At 40.9% G+C, this 20,749-nt stretch overlaps 1 protein-coding gene across 3 annotated transcripts in view; it reads left to right on the top strand.

Annotated features, from left to right (window-relative positions):
- The window catches only part of EBF1 (EBF transcription factor 1), a 377,408-nt gene that overhangs the window by 3,038 nt on the left and 353,621 nt on the right, over positions 1-20,749 (top strand). For all 3 annotated transcript variants that reach the window (XM_090288505.1, XM_090288504.1, XM_090288503.1), the window contains exons 3-5: positions 43-106; positions 754-809; positions 11,083-11,156. In XM_090288505.1, coding sequence (XP_090144631.1) covers positions 43-106; positions 754-809; positions 11,083-11,156 — 194 coding nt within the window. The remainder of the gene's footprint in view (positions 1-42; positions 107-753; positions 810-11,082; positions 11,157-20,749) is intronic.

Genomic DNA, 20,749 nt, shown 5'->3' with positions numbered 1-20,749 from the left:
TCTCCTGCGTCTCTTGTGCCTTTGCGTCCTGATGCAACCCAGGAAGCCAACAGCGAAAAGACCAATAACGGGATTCACTACCGGCTGCAGCTCCTCTACAGCAATGGTGAGGCTCCCGTCGGTCCGCGCCAGCACCCTGGGGCTCCGGGTGAGGGCAGGGGCAGCTGGGAGCTCCAGGTGGACGAGAGCCCCAGAAAAACTCGGTCGTTGTCCACCATCCTGGGGGTACACCGGCCTCACCTGAGTTTCGCCTGAGGCGGTTTCACCTGAGGCGTCCTTGAGTGGCCCGTGGACGGCCGTGTTGGGCCTGTGCTTACCTGGGGCCAGGTGTGGTTCATCTACCTTTGTTGGGCCGCTTTTCCCCCTCCCATTTTTTAAGGCCGATTGCCTCCGCTTAGCCCAGACTGCAGGCCCAAAGTCTCTTGGGCTCAGGGGGTTAGAGCGATCTTGTAAGGCTCCCGGAGAGCGCGCAGAGGGGCTTCCGCCGCGGGAAGGGAGAGGCGCCAGGTGGGGTCCAGCCCCGTCCCCGCCGCGGTGCCTGGGGACTGGCTTGCAGGAGCTCTAGGGCTAGGCCAGAGGCTTTTTTCTGGACACTGGGGAAGGGGAGGGGGCCCTGGCTGTGCTTCTCTGGGACAGTTGGAATTCCCTGAGCCTTGGAGCCCCATTCTTTGTTTGTTTGTTTGTTTGTTTTCGCGCAGATTCCCTCTCACTTAATTCTCCTTCGTTCCCCTATTCCCTCCCTCGCTCCCCCAGGGATAAGGACGGAACAGGATTTCTACGTGCGCCTCATCGACTCCATGACAAAACAAGTAAGTTTCTTAATTTCGCGCCGCAGGGGGACTCTAGGGCCGCAAAATTTAGGGGAGTCAAGAAGGTGGCTACTCGGTAGCGAGAGGGCTGGGGCTCGAACTCTCAACGCCAGGACCGACCGCGGCCCGGGCTCTCAGGGCAGCCTTCCGAGTGCCCATCCATACAGGCACTCGTGCCCGCCGCGTGGGGAAGATGGCTCGACGACTCCTTCTAGGGGAAGCTCAGACCTTGTGCATTAAGACTACGGGTGCTGAGGGGGGAGAATGTGGGCTCAACTTTCTTTGACCCCGGCCGGGAAGCCTCAGGAGGCACAGAAGGTGTCCAGGGACCCTGGTGTAGAGTGGGAGGAACTTGTGAAACTCAAACCACCTGGGCCTCTCTGGGGAGGCCGGGGGTAGAGAGAGTGGGTGAGGACAAAGGCAGCTTCTCCAGGAACGCTGAGGTGGGCTGAGAGCGCAGATGAGCCACTTCACAGATGTTTAAAATGGAGGTGGTCGTGGTGGTGGTCGTGTTGAAGCAGGGAGCCACAATTGTTAGAGGATATTTTGCAAAAATCTTCCTGCTTTTGCCTCCAAGTTTGGCAAGAAGCCAGGCAGCATGAGTGAGCTTGTGGTCTTAAAGGCACATAGATGGCATTTTTTAAAGCTCCCCAATATGAAGTCAGTATACATTGAGGTTGAGTTATAACTTAAAAGATACAATTATGAGCCCAGTCAGAAAAGAGGCCTGACATTTTAATGAGGCACAGGAGCTTTATTTATTTATTTATTTCTAATTTTAAGAAAAAGTTTAGTTTCAGAATTAAGTAGCTGGTTAGGTAATTGGAGGACTTAGAAAAAAAAATAAGACAGCTTTATTGGAATGGGGGGAAAGGAATCAGAACAAAAGAGAAAAGTTATCCATTGTGTACCAAATAGCCAATTTAGTAAGAGGGTTAAAACTTATTTGCTTGATTGTGATTTAAAAATATTCCTTTTAAAATAAGGGAGATGGTCTTTCACTGATACTAGTTTGGAAGGTTTCAAATTAGGGAATATATGCATATTTAAAATTTGTTTTCACAAAAGCCATGGCTTAAATATGTTGTACAAAATACACATCATTAAGCTGTTGGAAGTTTTAAAATCTATCAGCAAGAATAAATTTAATAGCTAATTTTGATTATTACTCTCATATTTCACTGTGAACCAAGTAGAAAAATGAGGGTATGAAATGTATTTTTTAAATAATAAATACCTATTGAAATCTATTTCAAGTATTTGCCTAAAATCTTGACTTTCTTGAAGATCTATTTATTTCGTAGTTGACTGTTCAGAGTAAATCCACATTTATACTTGTAGTTTTGGTCTTTTTTTAAAAAAAACTGGTTTTGATTATTATATAGGATAAATCCCTTTCAATTGGATATGTATTTTGTTAAATTTTTTTCCTGCCAAGCAGAAACACAAAAGCCTGATTTCAGTAACTCTTTTTTTTTTTAACGGTATCAAAACAAAAATGTCTTAAGTGGAGTTCTGTTTTTAAAAATTGTCTTTGATACCCTGGATATCCTTTCCTGACATTCTCATCACAGCAAAGAAAAGGTGGGAGGGGGAGGAGGGAAGTATGAACTCTAATACATATTCCATATGTATTTATCAGAATTTACTTTTTGAAAGAGAAAACATCCCCACAAACCAGTATATAAGGCCTGTCTGCTTGTGCAACACTGACCACTTAAATACTAAATTATAGGCAGCACTATGAAAGGAACAGTTGTAAAGAGCACAAAATCAGGACATGCTTGAAGTGAGTAACTCCTCTCAAAACTTTATTTTAGACCCTTACGCAAAAAGTGCCAACAAAAATTGATTTTCCCATTATGAATTGAACTGACTTTACATACTTTCATATGGTGGGAGAATAATCTTTTATATTTTTATAAAGCATTTTTAATGATTTTTATAAAGCAATACATCAAATATCATTTTACTAACAAGGTCATAGAGCTTAAGAAAAACTACAGCTTAAGACATTCTTTGACCTCTTGGTGTCATAAATTCTACCAGTTGTGTATGTGTGGGGGCAACTAAAACAAGGTAAAGTTTATTTTTAATAATAGTTATGAGAAAGTCATTTGCCAGAAATATGACATCTCACTGGAAATTAAGAGTATAAATGTATGCAATTGTATATTTTGGTGGGGAGTGGCCTGAAGAAAGGTTTAAATAATTCTCTGAATTTAGTCTAAAACATTAAGAAAGAGATTTTTTTTGAGTCATACCTGTTTGCTTTCATAATGATTGTCTCCTGCCTTCTGTATAGCTTTCACTTTGAAAGGCAATCCCTGCCCATTCTCCGGTTGCGTGTTCGTTGATTATGTGCTGTAAGAGTTTGGGAAGTAGGTTAGCCTCTTGTGTACACAGTTAATACAATAGTCTTTAAAAAGCACATCAGTTTGAAGAAGGATAACTTTCCTTAGCTGTGACAAAATTATTACATTTTAGCCTTTATGAGTAAAATAGTGGATTTTCATTTAGCTTGAATGATTCTGTGATAATTAACTACCAAGTCTGATTAAAAACTTTTTAAATTTTGGATTTTAGTTAAATGTGCAGTGACCCCTTCAATCAGAAGTAAGGCTTGATATAAGCTGACTAATTAAATGGTTACATCTCCCCCAACCCCCAATGAAATTCTTCTAGATAGACTCAGGAGTTTCGTACTTACAATGCAAACTGGAATAATTTTAGTGATGCGATGAGTTCTTATAACATCATAAATTTCGAAGGAAATATGAAACTACAGCTCAAGTCTCCCCTTAGCTGCTTGTTTATAAGAACATTTTTCAGATCAGAGATGCAGTGTTATGTGTGTGATGTCCTGTCTTGGACTCACAAGGTGGGGTTAAAACTCCAAGGGAATCTTTGGCAAGCAAAACCCCAAACTATCTGTGTACTCCATATTTTCATAGAATGTTTCTGATCTTGGGTGGAGTTAGAATCATTGAGATCAAACAGAAATGTACTCAACCAAGATGTAGTGGTAGGACACAGTATTTCACACCTTTTCAAAGGGTCTCATTGCACTATTTTGGGTTATGACCCTTAATTTTGGACTGTCCCAGAAAGATGAAGCTTCATTAGAAATAAATGTGTAAGGATATGAGCCCCCTTATCCTCTACCTCTCTTATAAAACACAAAGGATATAATGATATTTTAAAAATTCACCCACCCACTAGAAAATAAGAGGCTTGCTTTTGGGAAGGGTTGTTCAAAACCAAGTTTAGCTGGACTAAAAATAGGTTGTTTTTGTGTCATTGCTGTTTTTGGTATTCCATTAGTGAGCATGCAAAAAGGCCTGTAGGATCCAGAAGTTTATGTGTGTTGAATCCAGAAACAGTATCTACTGCAGAAGCTCAAATGAACCCGGTGGGGGAGGTCTGAGGTTTAATGTGCCTCATTTCAGATTTTCATGTAGCATTTGAAATATGATTACCTTCTGAGATTGCTTCACTGAGTTATTTATCTCTAAATGGTTAAAAAAAAAGATTTTTAACTTCCCTTCCCTCCTAACATCTTGTTTTAAAAATATGACATTTTTATAATTCGAAGAAAGGTACCAAATTCCATAAAGTTACCAAAAACAGAATATTCCTTGCCCCCAAACAAAACTCCCCTCCCCTTTGGAAAGGAGGAAATAATAGCCACATAGATAATCCCTGAATTTATGGATTTAAAGGTAGGTGAAATGGTGAGGGGACCCTACAAGGTCCTAGCACAGTGGGAGGTTCAAGGTACAATAATCATAAATGCTGTCATATTTATCTTCCCCACTAATCTTTATATATTTGTTTTGATGTTGCCGGTACTTTAAGTTATTGATGCAAGTGCATTTTTCCCTATTGATTGTTTCATTATATCCTGCCACAGCTACGTAGATTTGATTAACAACCCTTTCAGTTCATGGTTCTTCATTGGTAGATAAACACATTTTTAGTATATCAATAAGTTCCAAAGGAATTCTCTGGGCCAGGAGAGAGGTTCTTTCATATATTTGGGGAACCAAACGAATAAAAAAGGGCACAGCAAGATTATAGCCAGGAGCCATATTTCAGCAGCTCTCTCCTTTGGTAATGTCAAAAATGCAGGTGATTTAAATTTCCTTGCACATAGAGGAATGAAGAAGTTTGGAATTTTTATGCATGATCAGGACCTGTGTTTGGGAAAATGTAAACTCATCACAGTGGAAAATGTGTTGTTTGGAGTCTGGGGGTGAAAACAAAGCTGATGGTTTTGGAGAGATTGCCGGAGCCAGATGGCCTAGTACTTCCCCAGTCTGGCGGTCCAACTGCTCCCTCCTGGATAATATACAGCCATTTGTTCGGGGATATTTACGCTAGAGCTGTTTCCATGTGAATGTTTGAACAGCGTTAAAAATGAACATATTAGTAGTGATGCATTTATCGAACTTGTATGACTACACCAATAGACTGTTCTTATGCCTTTACTTATATTGCTGAGAGGCAGGAAAGAGGAGGGTTCAGATGTTGGTGAATTGTTTATGTAGTTGTTGAACAAGGATAATTTGGTCTTAGAGAGTAATTAGAATATGTAAGCACTTGGAATCAAACTAATGGAAATAATGGTAGCACCTACCTCGAAGCTCTGTTGTGAGGATTATATGAACTCATACTTGTGAAGTGCTTAGAATAGTGATGGGCACACATTAAGTGCTTAATAAATTAGATGCTTTTATTATTATTTTATTATTATTATTATTAATATTGTCCCATTGGGTTGACAGAGCCACTTGAATCTACTAATATAGATGTAAATGTAGTTACCATATGAGTGAAATATCTTTTATTACCCCTAGAAAAGGAAATATAATATGGGGTTGTTAGAATGATTCAGTTTTTATCTTTGTGTTTGAATAATATAAGGGATTTTATTTCTTTGAGACATAAAAGATGCATTCTAAAACTGCTTTTGGTACACATTCTCTTTTTATTCAGGGCTGTGATGTAACTGAACAGCACACTGAATATGATATCATTCCTTTGCAACTTTCCCAAGTCAGTCCTGAAAACGGCCTGCTTAGCTGCTGAAATTACATCTTTGTAATTTGTTCAACAGTAGCCAAACTGCTAATTGAAGCAAAAATAATTTTTTAATTTTAACGTTGACTTGCCGTTTGACACAATTGTTTATGAAATGTCAGATTGGTAGTAGTTTCTTTGGCACAGGTTAATTTCTATCTAGGGCTCCTTCAACCTTCTGCAAATGTCTAGGATTACATTAGCTAGCACTTTTTTTTTTTTTTTTTTAAATGACAAACAGTGGAACTTGCTGGTCAAATGCAATGATTAATCACAGTATGTTGATATTGTAGGTATTAGACTTATTTTTTGATTAGTTTCAATTCTTCGTAATTGGCTACCGAAGCCTTGTTGACAATTTGTATTTAGAGAATGCTTTACTTCTGGTTGAAGGAGGTACATTTATGAACCAATTTTTTTTAAATGAACTGATTCTTTAAGGTAACACATTAGGTTTGGCCTTTTATTTCATATGTGGAAAAGAGGGCAACATATTTTTAAGGTTACTCTTGGCTTAAATGGAAAATTAGGAATTTTTGTTATAGATCCTTCCTTTTTTCCTACCTTCCTTTCTTCCTTCCTCTTTCCCTCTTTCTTCTTGTCTTTCTAAATTAATGATGACAAATTGCCTATTGTTTGATTGTACATGAAAAAGGCTAATAAAAATATTTTGTTTCTAAAACCCTTTTGGATTTTCAAGACCCAAAGTCAAAATATCCTCTTCACCTTCTTTCTTTCTGCATGGAACACAAAGAGTTAAAACTATTAGAAAAGTAAACAAAGAAAGCCATGCTTAATTCTCTGTATTTCCTTTGGCATCCTATTGAAGTGTGATCCTGGTGTATGTTCACTGTGTATTTTTTGTTTTACTGTGTGGTCTTTAGCCACAGTAAGTTTCAATTAACTTTTAAAACCCAGTGATATTTTAGAAAAGCGAGGATGAATCACACTTCCCAAGATGCCTTCTAAAATTGTGGCAACCAAGGCAGATTTTCACTATTGATTGATTTATATCTTTTTAAAGATGTGTTAGGTTAATTTATAATTGGGCATTTGAAATTGATGGTATTTCATCCTCTCACGGTATAACTTCTGCATTGTTGCATGGGGATATAAAAGTTTAATGGTTCTTATTTTCTTCTTTTTGTTAATTATAAAACATACTGCAAAAAGCCTCTCAATCTGAAAGTTGATAGTTTAAAAATAATTGCATGTTTTCTTTCTGCTTAATAAAGGAGGGCGTTAAGAAAAGGGAGGTCAGTATATCAGAAAAATAAATCTTTAAATATATCAAGTTTTGACAACTTGTTTGTTAATTTCACCACATTTTTAAAGTTGAGGTGAAGTTTACTCTGTTTATTCTTTTATGTTTTTTCTTGAACAAGTGTTCCTGCCACTTTAAGGCATTTATTTTCCATTGGCAGGATTCATGTAAACATTGTTTTCTACCTGATATTGTATTTTTTGTTTCTTAGCTTAAAACTTCAACTTGCTTTACCATCAGTTCACTTACTTAAGTAACATAGGTTCTATGCCTTCTCTTCCCCTCCATCCCATCTCTGTAACAGGCCTCCCATCCTCACTCCTGATAAACACATTGATTTATTTAAACCATTGTCTTTGTCGCTCTCACAGCAGACTACCTTCCTTGCAGCGAGCAGACTGCGTGATTTACTATGGAGGATGAAAATAAGCCTTCTTCTTGGTGTTCCATTGTTTAGGCCCTAAACCAGCTGTCTATTAAAATGGTTTCACTTAAAGTAGTCAATGCTGTTTATATGCTTCCGTGATCTCCCAGCTGATCCAGGCTCAATGGGCTTTACTCACACCCCCAGAGGCACATATTTAAATTAGGAAGGAAAACAGAAACTTTTTCCTAAGTTGGTGTTCAAAGATCCCTGTCCTTTCAGACTTGAAGTCTGGGTTTGCTGAGCTGTGACCCAGCCTTGGTGTGTGTACTAAATGTTGATGGTAGAGAGTTGATGTGTGGCTATCAGTTGTGTGTATAAGCTGGAGGGTGAACTTGGTGGCATTTAAAAAAGTCTTGTTGACGCTCTGCATTAGAGATATTTATCATGTTTTCCTATATTGGATCTCATTAGACTCCTGGCCCATACTTTTTACTTGTTATTATGTGTATGTGTTTTAATAAGCCTTTTCAGTAACAAAAACTGCTTTAGGTGAGGTTGAAGGTGAATCTGTCTTTGACTGAGTTCCACTCCAGAGCTAACCCTGTTACACTGAGGTTCCAGTTTACTTTATTTCAAGGATTTCGGTTTTACTCATAGGACAGTGAAAAGGCTCCCTGCGTTGCTTGTTTTTATTGCAAACTTCACAGAAGCACCCAGTACCCCTTTCTCTTCATTTAGGTGCTGAAAAATATTGTTCTGTTGAGGCCCCAAGGAAAGGGACAGCAGAAACTTCATGCTTCATTTCTCCCCAGAGTTCCTAAGTATTTCTGAGCAAACCCAAACTTATGCTTTCATTTTTCTATGCTTGATTTAGAGAAAGATTCTCCATTTTGACTCTGTTGCCAGAGGCAAAGTGGCAGTTTGGCATTTGGTAGAGAGTTGTATTAGGGAGACTCTGAGCCTTCAGCAAATGATGTTCTGTTGCTGCAGATAAATACGTGGGATTCCTGGGAGTTCATGGGTTATTGACTGTTTGGGGTGTCATGTGCATTTTTGCAGTGTGTATTTAATTGAATATTATCACGGGCCTACTGCTTTTAATGGAATTGGAAGCCTCAGTACATGTCATCTAGAAATAATTAAAACAAGAAGGTCTGATGTAACTGATACTCCCTCCTCCCCAAAAGAACTAAACTTTTTTTTTTTTTTTTAAGTAGGAGGGAAAACCTCACCAATACCTGTAAATTTATTGTATTTACCAAGTTAGTTGTATTAGTTAGCATGACAAAATAAAGTTGAAACAGAGGTTATCAGGGATTTTAAGAGAACATACGAAGTGTAGTGATAATAGGATTTTACAGAAATGAGTGATTAGGATTTTTTAGCATTGTGTATGAGATCTAATCAGTTATTTACAGAGTTGCTTTGGTTTTCCGGCAGTGATTACAGTAAATAAAGCAGACAGATACAATTTTTTGGTTTTCAAAATGTTTTCGACTCACTTAATGCATTTTTCTTTACTAAAGCAAGTTTTTTGGTATTTGAAAAGGTTTTTTTTTTTTTTTAAACAATACAGGAAAGAATCATCATTGTGTGCCATGACTAGAGGATGAAAGTTCTAGGGATAATGTAATATTAATATAACCTAGAAGGTCTCCCCAAAAGATAGTTATGAATTACATAAGGTGCAGAAGTCTGGCTGATGATGTCTGGTGGACAACAGGTACCACCTTAACCAAATAGTCAGAGTTTACTGCCAGGAGTGGAACTAGTTGACAGCGAGATTTGATACTCAGAGAACTCAGCACCGCATCTGTGGTATCCTGGCCCTGAATTGTATAACTTTAAGACTGAGGAACCATCAGACAAACCCAAACTGAGGATATTCTACAAAAGGACTGGCCTGTATTCTTCAGCAATGTCAATGTCATGAAATAGAAAGACTCAGGCTCAGGAATATTCTATATTGGAGACATAACAACTGATTGCAATAATTCATATTGGGTTTTTTCTTTTTTTGGCTATAAGGGCATTATTGGGTAATTGGTAATTTCAATAAGGTCTGTAGATTAGATTATTGTATCAGTGTTAATTTTCTGAATCAGATAATTATTCTGTGGTTATGTAAGAGATTCCTTGCTTTAAAGAAATAAGTGCTGAAGGATTTAGGATGTGTCTGTAATATACTAATAAATGGTTCAGAAAAAAATAGAAAAGTATAAAGCAAATTTAGTAAAATGTAAACATTTGAGGAGTCTGGGTAAAGAGTGTCTTTGACTTCGTACATTCCTGCAACTTTTCTGAAAGTCTAAAATTACATCAAAGTAAAATCTTAAAAAATGACAGACTAACCATAAAAAATCATTTTCATGGGCCAATGGTAGGGAAATGTTTCCTTTTTATGCAGGTACTCTTTGTTGTTTTTTAATTTGTTGTTATTTTTGTTTTGTAATGGAATTAAGTTATCTTAACCAGAGCATGCTCACAATCTCCACACATGGTGTCTTAAGCTTTCCCCATCACTTACAGGTCCTTAAAGTTCCAGGTTCATAAACAAAGCATAATAGCACCAACTATAAGTTACCGTAGCATCTGTATGTACTAAATAAGGATGGTCTCCAGTTAATTTAAGTAGTTTTATCACCAAACAGTTGAGGATTATGGGAACGTGTGAGGGTAATTTTATTAACAAGTTGAAGCTGTGTTATATTAGTATTAGGCAGTGATGCAGTGTTCAGTTAGTTAAAATGTATCCTAATGCAGAAGCACTGCTCTACCAATAGCTGCGAGTGTTTCTTTGGCTCAGGTATTAACATGTGGAAGCTGAGGTTTCAGGGAATCTTCCTAGTGATCTTAAGCAAAATGCGTATGCACACATTACTGAAAACAGACAGAAACATCTTGGCTGGTGAGGTGGTCTGGGTCTCCACATTTTGAGAGTCAGATATAATTGTTCTTAGTTTAGAAACATGACCGTGTGACTTGAGCCCGCACATGGGCTGGCGAGCATCACCACTGTGGTGGCTGTACACCCTGGAGGGCACATGGTGGGAAGAAGGGTTTTCCCTGCCTGATGAGTCATCTCAGAGGAGACAGTGAGTGAACAGACTCACTGATCACTCCTCCACTCATTTCCCACTGTTCACTGCCAGAACCTACCTGTTAGGACTGAAAGTAGTAAAGTAAGGTGGCAAATACATACCAATCCATGTACTTTTCTGTATTTTTAATCAGTAGTACTCCAATCTGCTAAACCTTCTGGGTTTTCCTCTTGTCATCAATTAGATTTATCTTTATTCTGAATTGGGAGGACCAACACCCATCTCACACATTGATGCAAAGATGCATGTCATCGCAAGGTAGTTGACAGGCCAGAGAGAAACATGCCCCTTCCGCTCATTTTGGGTTGATCCTTAACCAAGTGTCAGCCCAGGAAGCTTTAGGCTCCTGAAAGCTCATTGGCCTGGAGCAGTGGTGAAGTGGTCAAGAACTCAGTTTTGATAGTTTGTTCTCTGCTACTTGATTTCCACTCTTAGCTCCAATCTTGCCTTTGTTCACAGGCCATAGTGTATGAAGGCCAAGACAAGAACCCAGAAATGTGCCGAGTCTTGCTCACACACGAGATCATGTGCAGGTAAGAAATACCTTGTTCTCTCCCTTTAATTAGCAAAGAGAAGGTAAATTTGTATTCCAAATCTTGGTGAACTCAGGTTTGTTTTGGGGTACACATTTATTTTCTATTAGACAATCTGAAAAGAACCGTTAGACATGAGTGTTTTGTACTAAATTGTCAGGCGTCAGAGTGGTTCTCAATTATTTATTAGATTTCATCCTGTAAGTCATACATCTCCATTTTGATATCACACTGTTAATGGGCACGAAGCAGAACCCTCCCCTTATTCCTTTCAATCGAATAAAATACAATATAACCCTTTTAGTGTTAGTATATGCACTCAACCACATTGCTAGTAAAATGAGTAAGAGTTCTATTGATGTCAGCAGAAACCCCTGTTTGCTAAGACTTAAGGCATGGTTCCCCTTTTTAACTCTCCCATTTAAAAATGTGACGTTCATACGTTGGCAGCATTCCTCTTTAAATTGAGTGTGGATTTTCTTTTATTTTCCCCCTTGATCTGATCTCTTACTCTTAGTTACCCTATATATAACTATGACAGTGTAACTAATACGTCTCAGGGATAGTGAGCTTTTGGAAGGACAGCAAAGATGAGTGAGTCCCTGAAAGGTATAAAAATTCATGTCATCCACAAGTGAGTGTCTTTATTTTTGCCTGATGTCAGACTGAAGCTACATTTGAAAACAGGCCTGTGGCATATGGACCACATTCAGTTCCATGTTCTCAGCCAGTCCTCCACATGTGGGAGAATAGACCAGAGAGCGCCTTTGAACTTGCACTTTAGAATTCTTATTCTTTATACGATAACACTGGTACTTTTTGCTCCCGATATATTGAGTAATTGCATAAAGCATAAAGATGCCACCATGCATCAGAGAAAGGCTACTAATTGCTTTGTTGTCCACGCAGGCTCTCCCTGGCACAAGCATGCTTGGCTCCTGACTATTTATTGACCAATGTGGTTAGGACTTCAATATGGGTGGGTTTTATTTGCTGCTCATGGACTTGTGGGGAAGTCAGTCTTAAAGCTCTACAGGTGGAAATAAATTAGAAAAGGCTTACTGTGTTTCCTTACCAAAATCCTAAACATTAACTTCTTTATTTAGAATTATGTATCTAAATATCTCATTAAAAAAACATACTTCTAATATATTATTCTAAAATATACAGGAGTTTCACAGCTTTTTGCTTCAGTGATTTGTAAAAGTTGTTAATTATCCCAGAAACAGTTTGCTTTTCTCTAACTTTAAAGCAGTAGCAAAATCCAAAAATATGGCCTTAGATATTTTAGAAGATATTATTAGGCAAAAAATAGTGTTATACTGTATGCAATCATATGATTACAGCTGATTTGAACTTTTTAGAATTAAAGGAGTAAAAACATTTTGAAAAGCATTGGAAAAGGACATCCTTTGTATTACTATTTTTCAGACTATTTTAGATCCTCACAATTAGCATGTCATTAGGACATATTTTCAGTGTTCTATTACATGTGATTCCAGCAAAAAAGGAGACAGGAAGATGGATCTCAACCAACAGGCCAACTAATATCTATATATTATAGATTTGCATCTCATATCTGTATATGTTTGGACTCTGCTAGAAATAATTCTGTTCTTGAAATACTGAAAGATATATTATGCCTTTCACACACAAGCCTACCCTCTATTAATGCAGTTTATATTTTTCTTGTTCTTAAAATTCATTGGTCCAAAGTACTTTATTATGCTGGTGGCTGTGCTTTACTGCTGATGTTCTTTCTATTTTTCAGAAACATAAAAATAGCAAAAATAAAATTCTCAAGCCACTGAAGGCAAATGATGATGTTCGTACTGCATGGCTGAAAGGGAAAAGCCATATTCAAAATGTCAGCCTGTTAATGTTACAGATTACGGTTTTCCTGGCTGCCTATAGATGTGTGAGGGGTACTGTTTGTTTACCAGGACGCCATGACCCTATTACACAACCTGTCATCTATTGTGTGGCTAACAGTCTTTTAAATTGCAAATCTGATGCTCTTTAGGGGGCTTTAGGAAAAAAAAAAATCTCACTTTCCACATCATCCTATTTCTCTTGATTTCTTGCCTGTTGTAAGTGGAAGTTGGGATGTGCTGAATTTGCACCAGGGGTGCAAATGCAGGCTCAATTATAAGCATAAAATTAGAGTCTGTTCACCATTAATCAGCCTGGCTAATTGCTATGCACCACCATTAGCCATATGGTGTGAAAGACAGCTTGCTCTCCCCAAGATGAAATTTCTTCATTGCAGACATGAAATAGTGAGGGCCCTGGATTTTAAAATAGCATGTTTTAGATATTTAATTTCTAAACAACTTTCTGCCGTGCTTTCTATCAAGGCTAACAGCACAATAAAACTTTGCGTTTATGTCACAAAAGCTGTATATTTATAGTATGTTGGAGCGATAGTAAAGGAGACCCAGGATTTACATCGACAGGAAAGGGCTTGGGATGATTGTTTTGTTGCAGGGAAAGGAGGAAGAAAGGAAAAAAAGAGCAAGAAGAAGAAAGTTGTGTCTCAGGTGGTTGTAAAATTTAAGAAATCCATTTTGTTCTGTTGTAAGGATAACCCCATGGCCTGGACCGACTAAAGGACTTGGAGTGTAATTATTGCTGCTCTTTGACACAAAGCCTCTGACTTAATGGCACAGGGCTCTTTTTGTGGAATTCTGGGAGAGTGCCTGCATTTTTGGTAAATTGAAATCTATGGTTACATTTGCTAATACCTGGTGGTTAAGGTCTTAAAATAATATGGCCCCATGAAGGGTTTTTTTTTTTTTTTTAAAGCTGGAGTCCATAAGGGATTTGATTGTAAGTGCATTGCAACATCCTGTATTTAAATGAGAATGGAGAATAGAAACTATGTTTGGTAGATGAATCCAGTTTCCAACCTCCTGGGCAGGAGGAAGCAGATTTTCTCTCCACCCAGTGCACAGGGCAGCTTTGGGGTGTGTGCTGTGTTATGGAGGGCAACCTTTTTTCAGGATCAGTGCCTGGTTTCTGGTGGGGATGACTTAGTTCTCAGGGTTAGCCTCTTCCCTGACCTGGCCTCTTCTTCCTTCCTCTTTTGCTGGCCTATTCTGATTTTGTCATTTGGATACTCACTTCAGCATGCTTGCTGCAGGAAAGCATCCCTGGCCCTTATCCTCAATTATGCCCCCTTGTTCGGTGGACGTTCGTTTTCTATCCTGTGCTTTTCCTTCATAGCCCTCAGCACATTGTAGCTGGGGTCCACAGCCTGTCTTCCTTGCTGGACAAAGAGCTTGAAGGCAGGGAAGTTACTCAGTTTTCCTCTGTGCCTCAGGTGTTCCATGTGTGAATGGTGAACGTGTGTGTGTGGGGGGGGGGCGGAGTATTATCTCACAGGTGGTTAAGATTAAATGCTGTAATCCCTATAAATGATTACTGTTGTGCCTGACGCATAGAAAGTACTGAATGTCTATTGTTATTGTTTATAGTAGTAGCAGTAGTATTAGTATTAATATTAATAGAAGCAGAAATAGTAGAAGCCATAGCAGTCATGTCCAGTGTCTAGCTAGGGAGCTGGCACATAGTGGTTCAGGGTAAAATATTGATGAGAAAGCATCGTCAGGAAGTGAAGTGTCTACAAAAGCATTATGTACTTTGTTCATTCTAGGCGTGGTGGTTAAGGATGTTTTCATTCATTCTTTTAGCACCTACTGTGTGCAAAGCACTGTGGAATGCTGAGCCAAAAAGGACTGAGTCCTGCAGTGGGAGATCCGAGAAAGGGGATGAAATGAGACGCGTGGGCAGGTCACTGCCCTGCACTACAGAGGGTCTGCTGTGCGGAGAGCTGAGGCCAAGGACTGGGGCTGTTCAGAGAAGGCAGGACGCACTTGCAGGCAGGGAGCAGCCGCAGGAATGGGGAGGTGGGTGAGACAGGACAGGGGTTTTAGAGGATGCATGAAGAAGTGTCTGGGCCCGCTCATTGGTAGTCCAGGGAGGATTTCTCTGTGGAGAGATCTCAAGGTGGGTGGACCTGTGGCCTGGAGCTGGGAAGCGAGTCAGGGTGAAAAATAACCAACTTCAGGGGTCTCTTCCCAAAGGCGAGAGTTGAAGCTATGGGCTTACAAGGGAGCTGCAAGTGTGGGAGAGTAGAGATAGGAGTCCTAGGATGTGTTCTTGGGGGATAAATCACATGTAGCAAGGAGGGCAGCTGTGCTTGAGAATTAGGGAAGAGAACCTTGAGCAGAGAGGTCACAGAAATAAAAAGAGGGGTGTTTCAAAGGTGGGGAGCCATCCCTCTATGTGCTGGGGAGCTCCAGGTGGATGTGAAGACCGAGAAAAGCTGAAAGGGGCCCCTGGTGAATGAAGCCAGTTTTTATGGGGGTGGCAAAAGTGATGGAGACTCTGGCAGGGAGAAAGTTGGACAGTGAAGAAACTCACTGAAAGGAAAAAAAAAAAAAAGGAAGTCTTTATTTTTTCTAAGAGAATGGGAAAACTTGACAATGTATGTAAACTGAGGGAAAGAATGAACTTACCCTACAGCTGATAGGTTCTTCGGATAATTCCTATATCCCACTCTCCAGCCGCTTTGGTTCAATAGGTAAGGTATTTTACTTTTGATGGTGAAGCTTAGAGATTGCTAAGTTGTTTTTCTCCAGTTGAGGGGGCCTGTACTCATAGGAAGAAGCTGCATGTTCCTAAGACAAGGATCTGCAGGTCCCACGACTAGGAAGCATCTAGCTGTTTCTGGCCCTGATTTATGGAGCTGTGTGTCAGCTCACTGGAGATACGCCCCGTGTCAAGCTGCTAAGGAAGAGACTCATGAGTTCGCCTTTCCTGGGTGTGCAGAATCGTCCAGGCGATGCGCGAGCCTGGGGCGAAAGGGCCGCTGTTCTGAGTCCGCAGTGTACTGACTGATTTAGGGAGCCAGTGCCAGGTCTGTGCCTGGCACAGTGCCTGACACACAAGTAGGAGCCTAAGAAACCCCTTTTGGAATAGAGGAAGACCCATCGATCACACAGTCATGAGGGCAGAACGATCACTGTGAGTTCTTTCATTATCTCTGTAACTTTTCCTTTGAAATGCCCCATGTCCTGTATTGTTTCATTCTGAGCCCTCTTCTGCCTTAAACATAAGTGAATCTTTTTTTTTTTTTTTTCAGCTGTTCTTGGTTAAGGCTCATCTTGCGTAAGGTGGAGGTTGGTGCCCACCTTTCTGAGTCCTTCTAAGTTCAGCAGAAGAAACTAGGGGAAGTTCAGCTCAGAACATGAAGGACTCTTGTGGGCAGGAATCACTGTCATGGGGAGAAGGACAGGCATTTGCTCTGCTTGGCACTGGGGTTAGAACTAGGGAGCTACAGAGCCATAGAGATCAGCTCAGAATAAGGGAAGACCTTCTTCCATGGACAGTTGATTTCAAATTTTTCAATAGGGAAGTTGTACTGCAGGACAAAGCAGAAGACTGCGGGTTGTATTTCAATAAAATATAGACCCTCCATTCTTCCCCATGAGTATTCCACGTCCCATAGGTTATGGCTTTGAAGTTTCTATTCATTTATTCAGAAATATTTTCTGAGTTGCTAAAGTGTGCCAGGCTCTGTTCTAGTTGCTGGGGATATAAAGGTGGAAAAAAAAAAACCCCAAGCACCTGTCCTCATGGGGTTTTTATTCTCGTGTGAAAGTCAGACAATAAAGAAGAAAACCGATAGTTATAAAATATAATGTGGTGATTGCTAGGGAGAAAATTGAACCAGAATAAGGGGCTGCAGAGCTCTGGGGTAGCCTGGGAAGGCCTTTCTAAGTCAGTGACTTTGTGCAGAGATTTGAGTAAGTGAGGTTGTTTGTGACAACTTCTTTTTTTCTCCCTCCCTCTCTCTCACGTTTTTCTCCCAGAAATAGGACTATACCATACATACTCTTTTGCAGCTTGATTTTATTAATTCATAATATAATGCAGGCTTCTTTTCATGATAGTATGTAAAAACCTGTCTTCATTCTTTTTAAAAAAAATATTTTAGTCCTCACCTGAGGACATTTTTTTCCATTGCTTTTAGAGGACAAAGAAGAGAGGGTTGGGGAAAAGTGGGGGGAAAGAGGGAGAGAGAAGGGATGGGGAGATGGGGGAGAAAGAGGGTGGGGGGAGAAGGAGAGAGAGAGAGGGAAATATCGATGGGTTACTTTCTTGTACACATCCCAACTGAGGGCATTGAATCTACACCTACAACCTGGGTATGTGCCCTGACTGGGACTCAGACCCACAACCTTTAGGTCTTGAGGATGATGTTCCAACCAACTGAACCACACCACCCAGGACTCACCTTCATTCTTTTTTAATGCTGCACAGAATTCCATATATACAGGTACATATATTTACTGTACACACACACACACACACACACACACACACACAGAGTAAAAATGGGCTCATACTGTAGACACCACTTTGTCATCACCCCCAGAATCTCGTTTTGGGAATGCTGTGTGATGCAGTGACATGACCTGAGAGACAGGAATCTGTCGGGCTATTTTTCATCCTTTGAAGATTTTTAAATAAGTGTCAAATGACCCGCAGCAGCCCCTTCATTCCTTCATCCCCTTATTTTATTCCTAATCTGTCCTTCTTCCTGCACGTCTGTTCAAATCTGCCTGTTCTCCTGGGTTCCCTGGGGGCAGAGCACAGAGGGGTGGTTCTCATTTATGCCATTTTTCAATTCCTTTGGCTTCTCCAAAAGGCATTTTTTATTTTTAGGAGGTGGGGACAGTGCTTAAGTCAAAGGACCTATCACTGGCCTAGTGTGGCACTTGCTTGCCGGAGGTGTTTTCATGTATGGGGTCGGGGCAGGGAAGGGTGGAAAGACCTTTCCTTCCATCAGCAGTGTCTTCCTAGAGGGTCAGCTTGGCTTTCTTTCTTTATCACCTATTTTCTTGAGTTGTATTCCCCTCCCAATACATTATATTCATTCATGAAATTGATCAATCGACCAATCCAATATCTAACCAAAATGAATAGAACAGAGAATGTTCTAGTCTAGGCCTTAAGCTACTCCTTAGGTAAACAAAATGGATAGATTCTTCCTTTACGAAGGATATGAGTTGGTGAGGAAGGGGTGTGGAAGGAGAAAGATAGCAACAAAAAACAAACAAATACATATGTAAGAATTCAGTTTGCATTGCGCCCCGAAAGGGAAAATGAGGAAAAAGTGAACTCGGATTAAAGCAGGTGTCAGGGCCAGCCTCTCAGAGGAGAGAGCCTGGAGGCTGAGGTTTGAAGGGGGAGCAGGGGCTGACTGACAAGGAGGGGCTGGAGGAGGAGTGGGGCTGGGGTTGGGGGTGGGGGTGGGGGGGGACTGCCGGGGCCTGGGGTCAGACTGAGCTCAGCACTTCAGAGAGGTTGAAACTGGCCAGTGAGGCTGCAGCTTGGCAAGTTGGAGGAGAGCGACCAGAGACTGGGAGGTGGTCTGGCATCATGTCGCGCCATAGATTTATTCTAAGTGCTGTGGGAAGGCATTAAAAGGTCTTGGGCAGTGAGGTGATACCGTCCCATTGATGTTTTGGAAAGATCCCTCAGACTGCTGCAGGGAGTCCAGGTGAGATGCTACTAGAGGAGGCCAAGGAGAAATGAAAGTGACTGGGACCAGGGTGGTGGCAGTGGGGCGGGAAAGAATCAGTCAGTTTGAAACGCAGATTCTACTCCACAGTTATCATCATGCAGGTTGGAGGAGTCCCTGGAGGGCATTTAGTCTGGGCAGGACCTTGGTGAGGGTATGGTCACTCGGGTCTTCATTGCCCACTGCTGTTTTGAAAAAGAAAGGAAAAAAATGGGAAACAGAAAGGAGGCATAGGCCATCTCCTTCACTGATTTTTCTCCCTGGGTGAAGGGGGCCTTGACCTCTGCTGATGGGCTGCTTTTGGAAACTTGCTGCCTCTGCAGAGCACAGGGCACCCCTGCTCTGACGTGGGGGCGGAGACTGGAGGAGGCAAGAGCCAGGAGTGACAATGATGCTGAGCTCCTAGTAGGCCTGGTCTTGAAGCCTGACTCCACACCCTTATTGCATTGAATCTGCGCCCCTCACTTAGACGTGGGTCCAGCAATTGCTCCATTTCTCAGATGTGGAAACTAAGACTCTGGGAGGGAGAGAGTGTTGCTCAAAGTGACGCCGGTAGCTCTGTCTGATTCCAAAGCCAGCGTTCTTAACCACCATGCTCTTCTGCCCTTGAAACGCAGGGGATCAGAGTTCAGAGATGATGGAGTAGAGTTTTTAAATTATTTTTTGCGTGCCTCCCACCTACTGTACTTTCATTGCTTGTTCCTTCACGTGTGTCTTACGCTTTGGGACACTTCAGGCTTTCTATCCTGAGTACTGGTGCAGCAGCACTCAGGCCTAGAGGAGATAGTTCCTTCTTAAATCAGAAAGACAAAGGCTCTAGGTGAGTGGAGGGGTTCTTAGCTGGGGTTTTGGAAAAGGAGATACAATTCTTACTATTGCTTTCTGAACATATGAGAGACAAACAGAATTAGCACCAAATTTGGAAGCCGATTCTCTTCTTAGGGATATAGTTACAGCCAGGAAAGAGACTTCCCAACTTTGGTGAAAGACTCCCTATGCAGAAGTGTTATTTCTGGGTCCTGCAAGTGAAGTTCAATGTTTGGTTCTCTCCGGCAGCTCTAAATTTAGGCTCTATGATTCACTAAGTCCAGAGTGTGTGTGTGTGTGTGTGTGTGTGTGTGTGTTCACACACGTGTGCCTGTGTAAGAAAGAGGGAGGAAAGTGTGTATTGTGGTGCATGGTATGTATAACACTTGGATAACTTCCTCTCCTCCTTGACTGATCAAATATGTGCTTTTATAGTGTGCCCCTGGGTATAGACTGCCCAGTGGACACATGTTTTATTTGCAAACAAGGCTCAGATGGCTAGGTTTCCATTGACCATGAGTCGTTTTCAAAAACTGTAATTTTTTATTTTTTTAGAAGCATCTCAGTTAAAAAACAGCCTGACAGCCTGAAGGTCACAGCTGGGGTGGGATTTGCATAGTGGGTTCTTTTCTTGCCCATGGCTGCTTTTTCTGACCTAAAAAAGAGTGCCCACCGTCAGGGCTGTACTAGCCTTTCGATCAACTGTCCCTGGCGCTTCCAGAAAACCTAAGCGGTGGCCAGCTCAGGGCACGAAAGCCAGAGGACATGCTGATCTCCGTTTCCTTTTCTCTTGTTTCTGTTTGCCTTAAACTGTGCTGTACTTCTGTTCTCATGAAGATGGTTCGAAAGCAAACACTTAGAGCTTTAGTTTAAAAAGCTTGTGGTTGAAGAAAATGTCTCCAGTACAAAAGAAAGGAGAAGAAAAAGGAATGCATTTAATATAAAATGACTGGAGGGGGAGAAATCACTCATACCTCATTATTGACGCGTTCCACACAATTAGTGTGATCTTGAGGGAAGAACGTTTGAGCCACCCACAACCCTGAATATTCTTATTGGGTAGATGTAATAATAATGCATTTCACAGTGAACTCTTCCAATACCGCGGGCAGTGATGGGGAGACCCCATCTTGGGGTTGTCAGTCCTGGCTCCCAGAGAGTCCCCTTTTCTCCCTCCTTCTTTGTGCAGGGAGAG

Source organism: Furipterus horrens, unplaced genomic scaffold (genome assembly GCF_987537825.1).
Source record: "Furipterus horrens unplaced genomic scaffold, mFurHor1.1.pri manual_scaffold_10, whole genome shotgun sequence".
In the NCBI taxonomy this organism is placed as follows: Eukaryota; Metazoa; Chordata; class Mammalia; order Chiroptera; family Furipteridae; genus Furipterus; species Furipterus horrens.
Note: the sequence above shows the minus strand (reverse complement) of the source record. Positions and strands in the feature narration are given on the sequence as shown.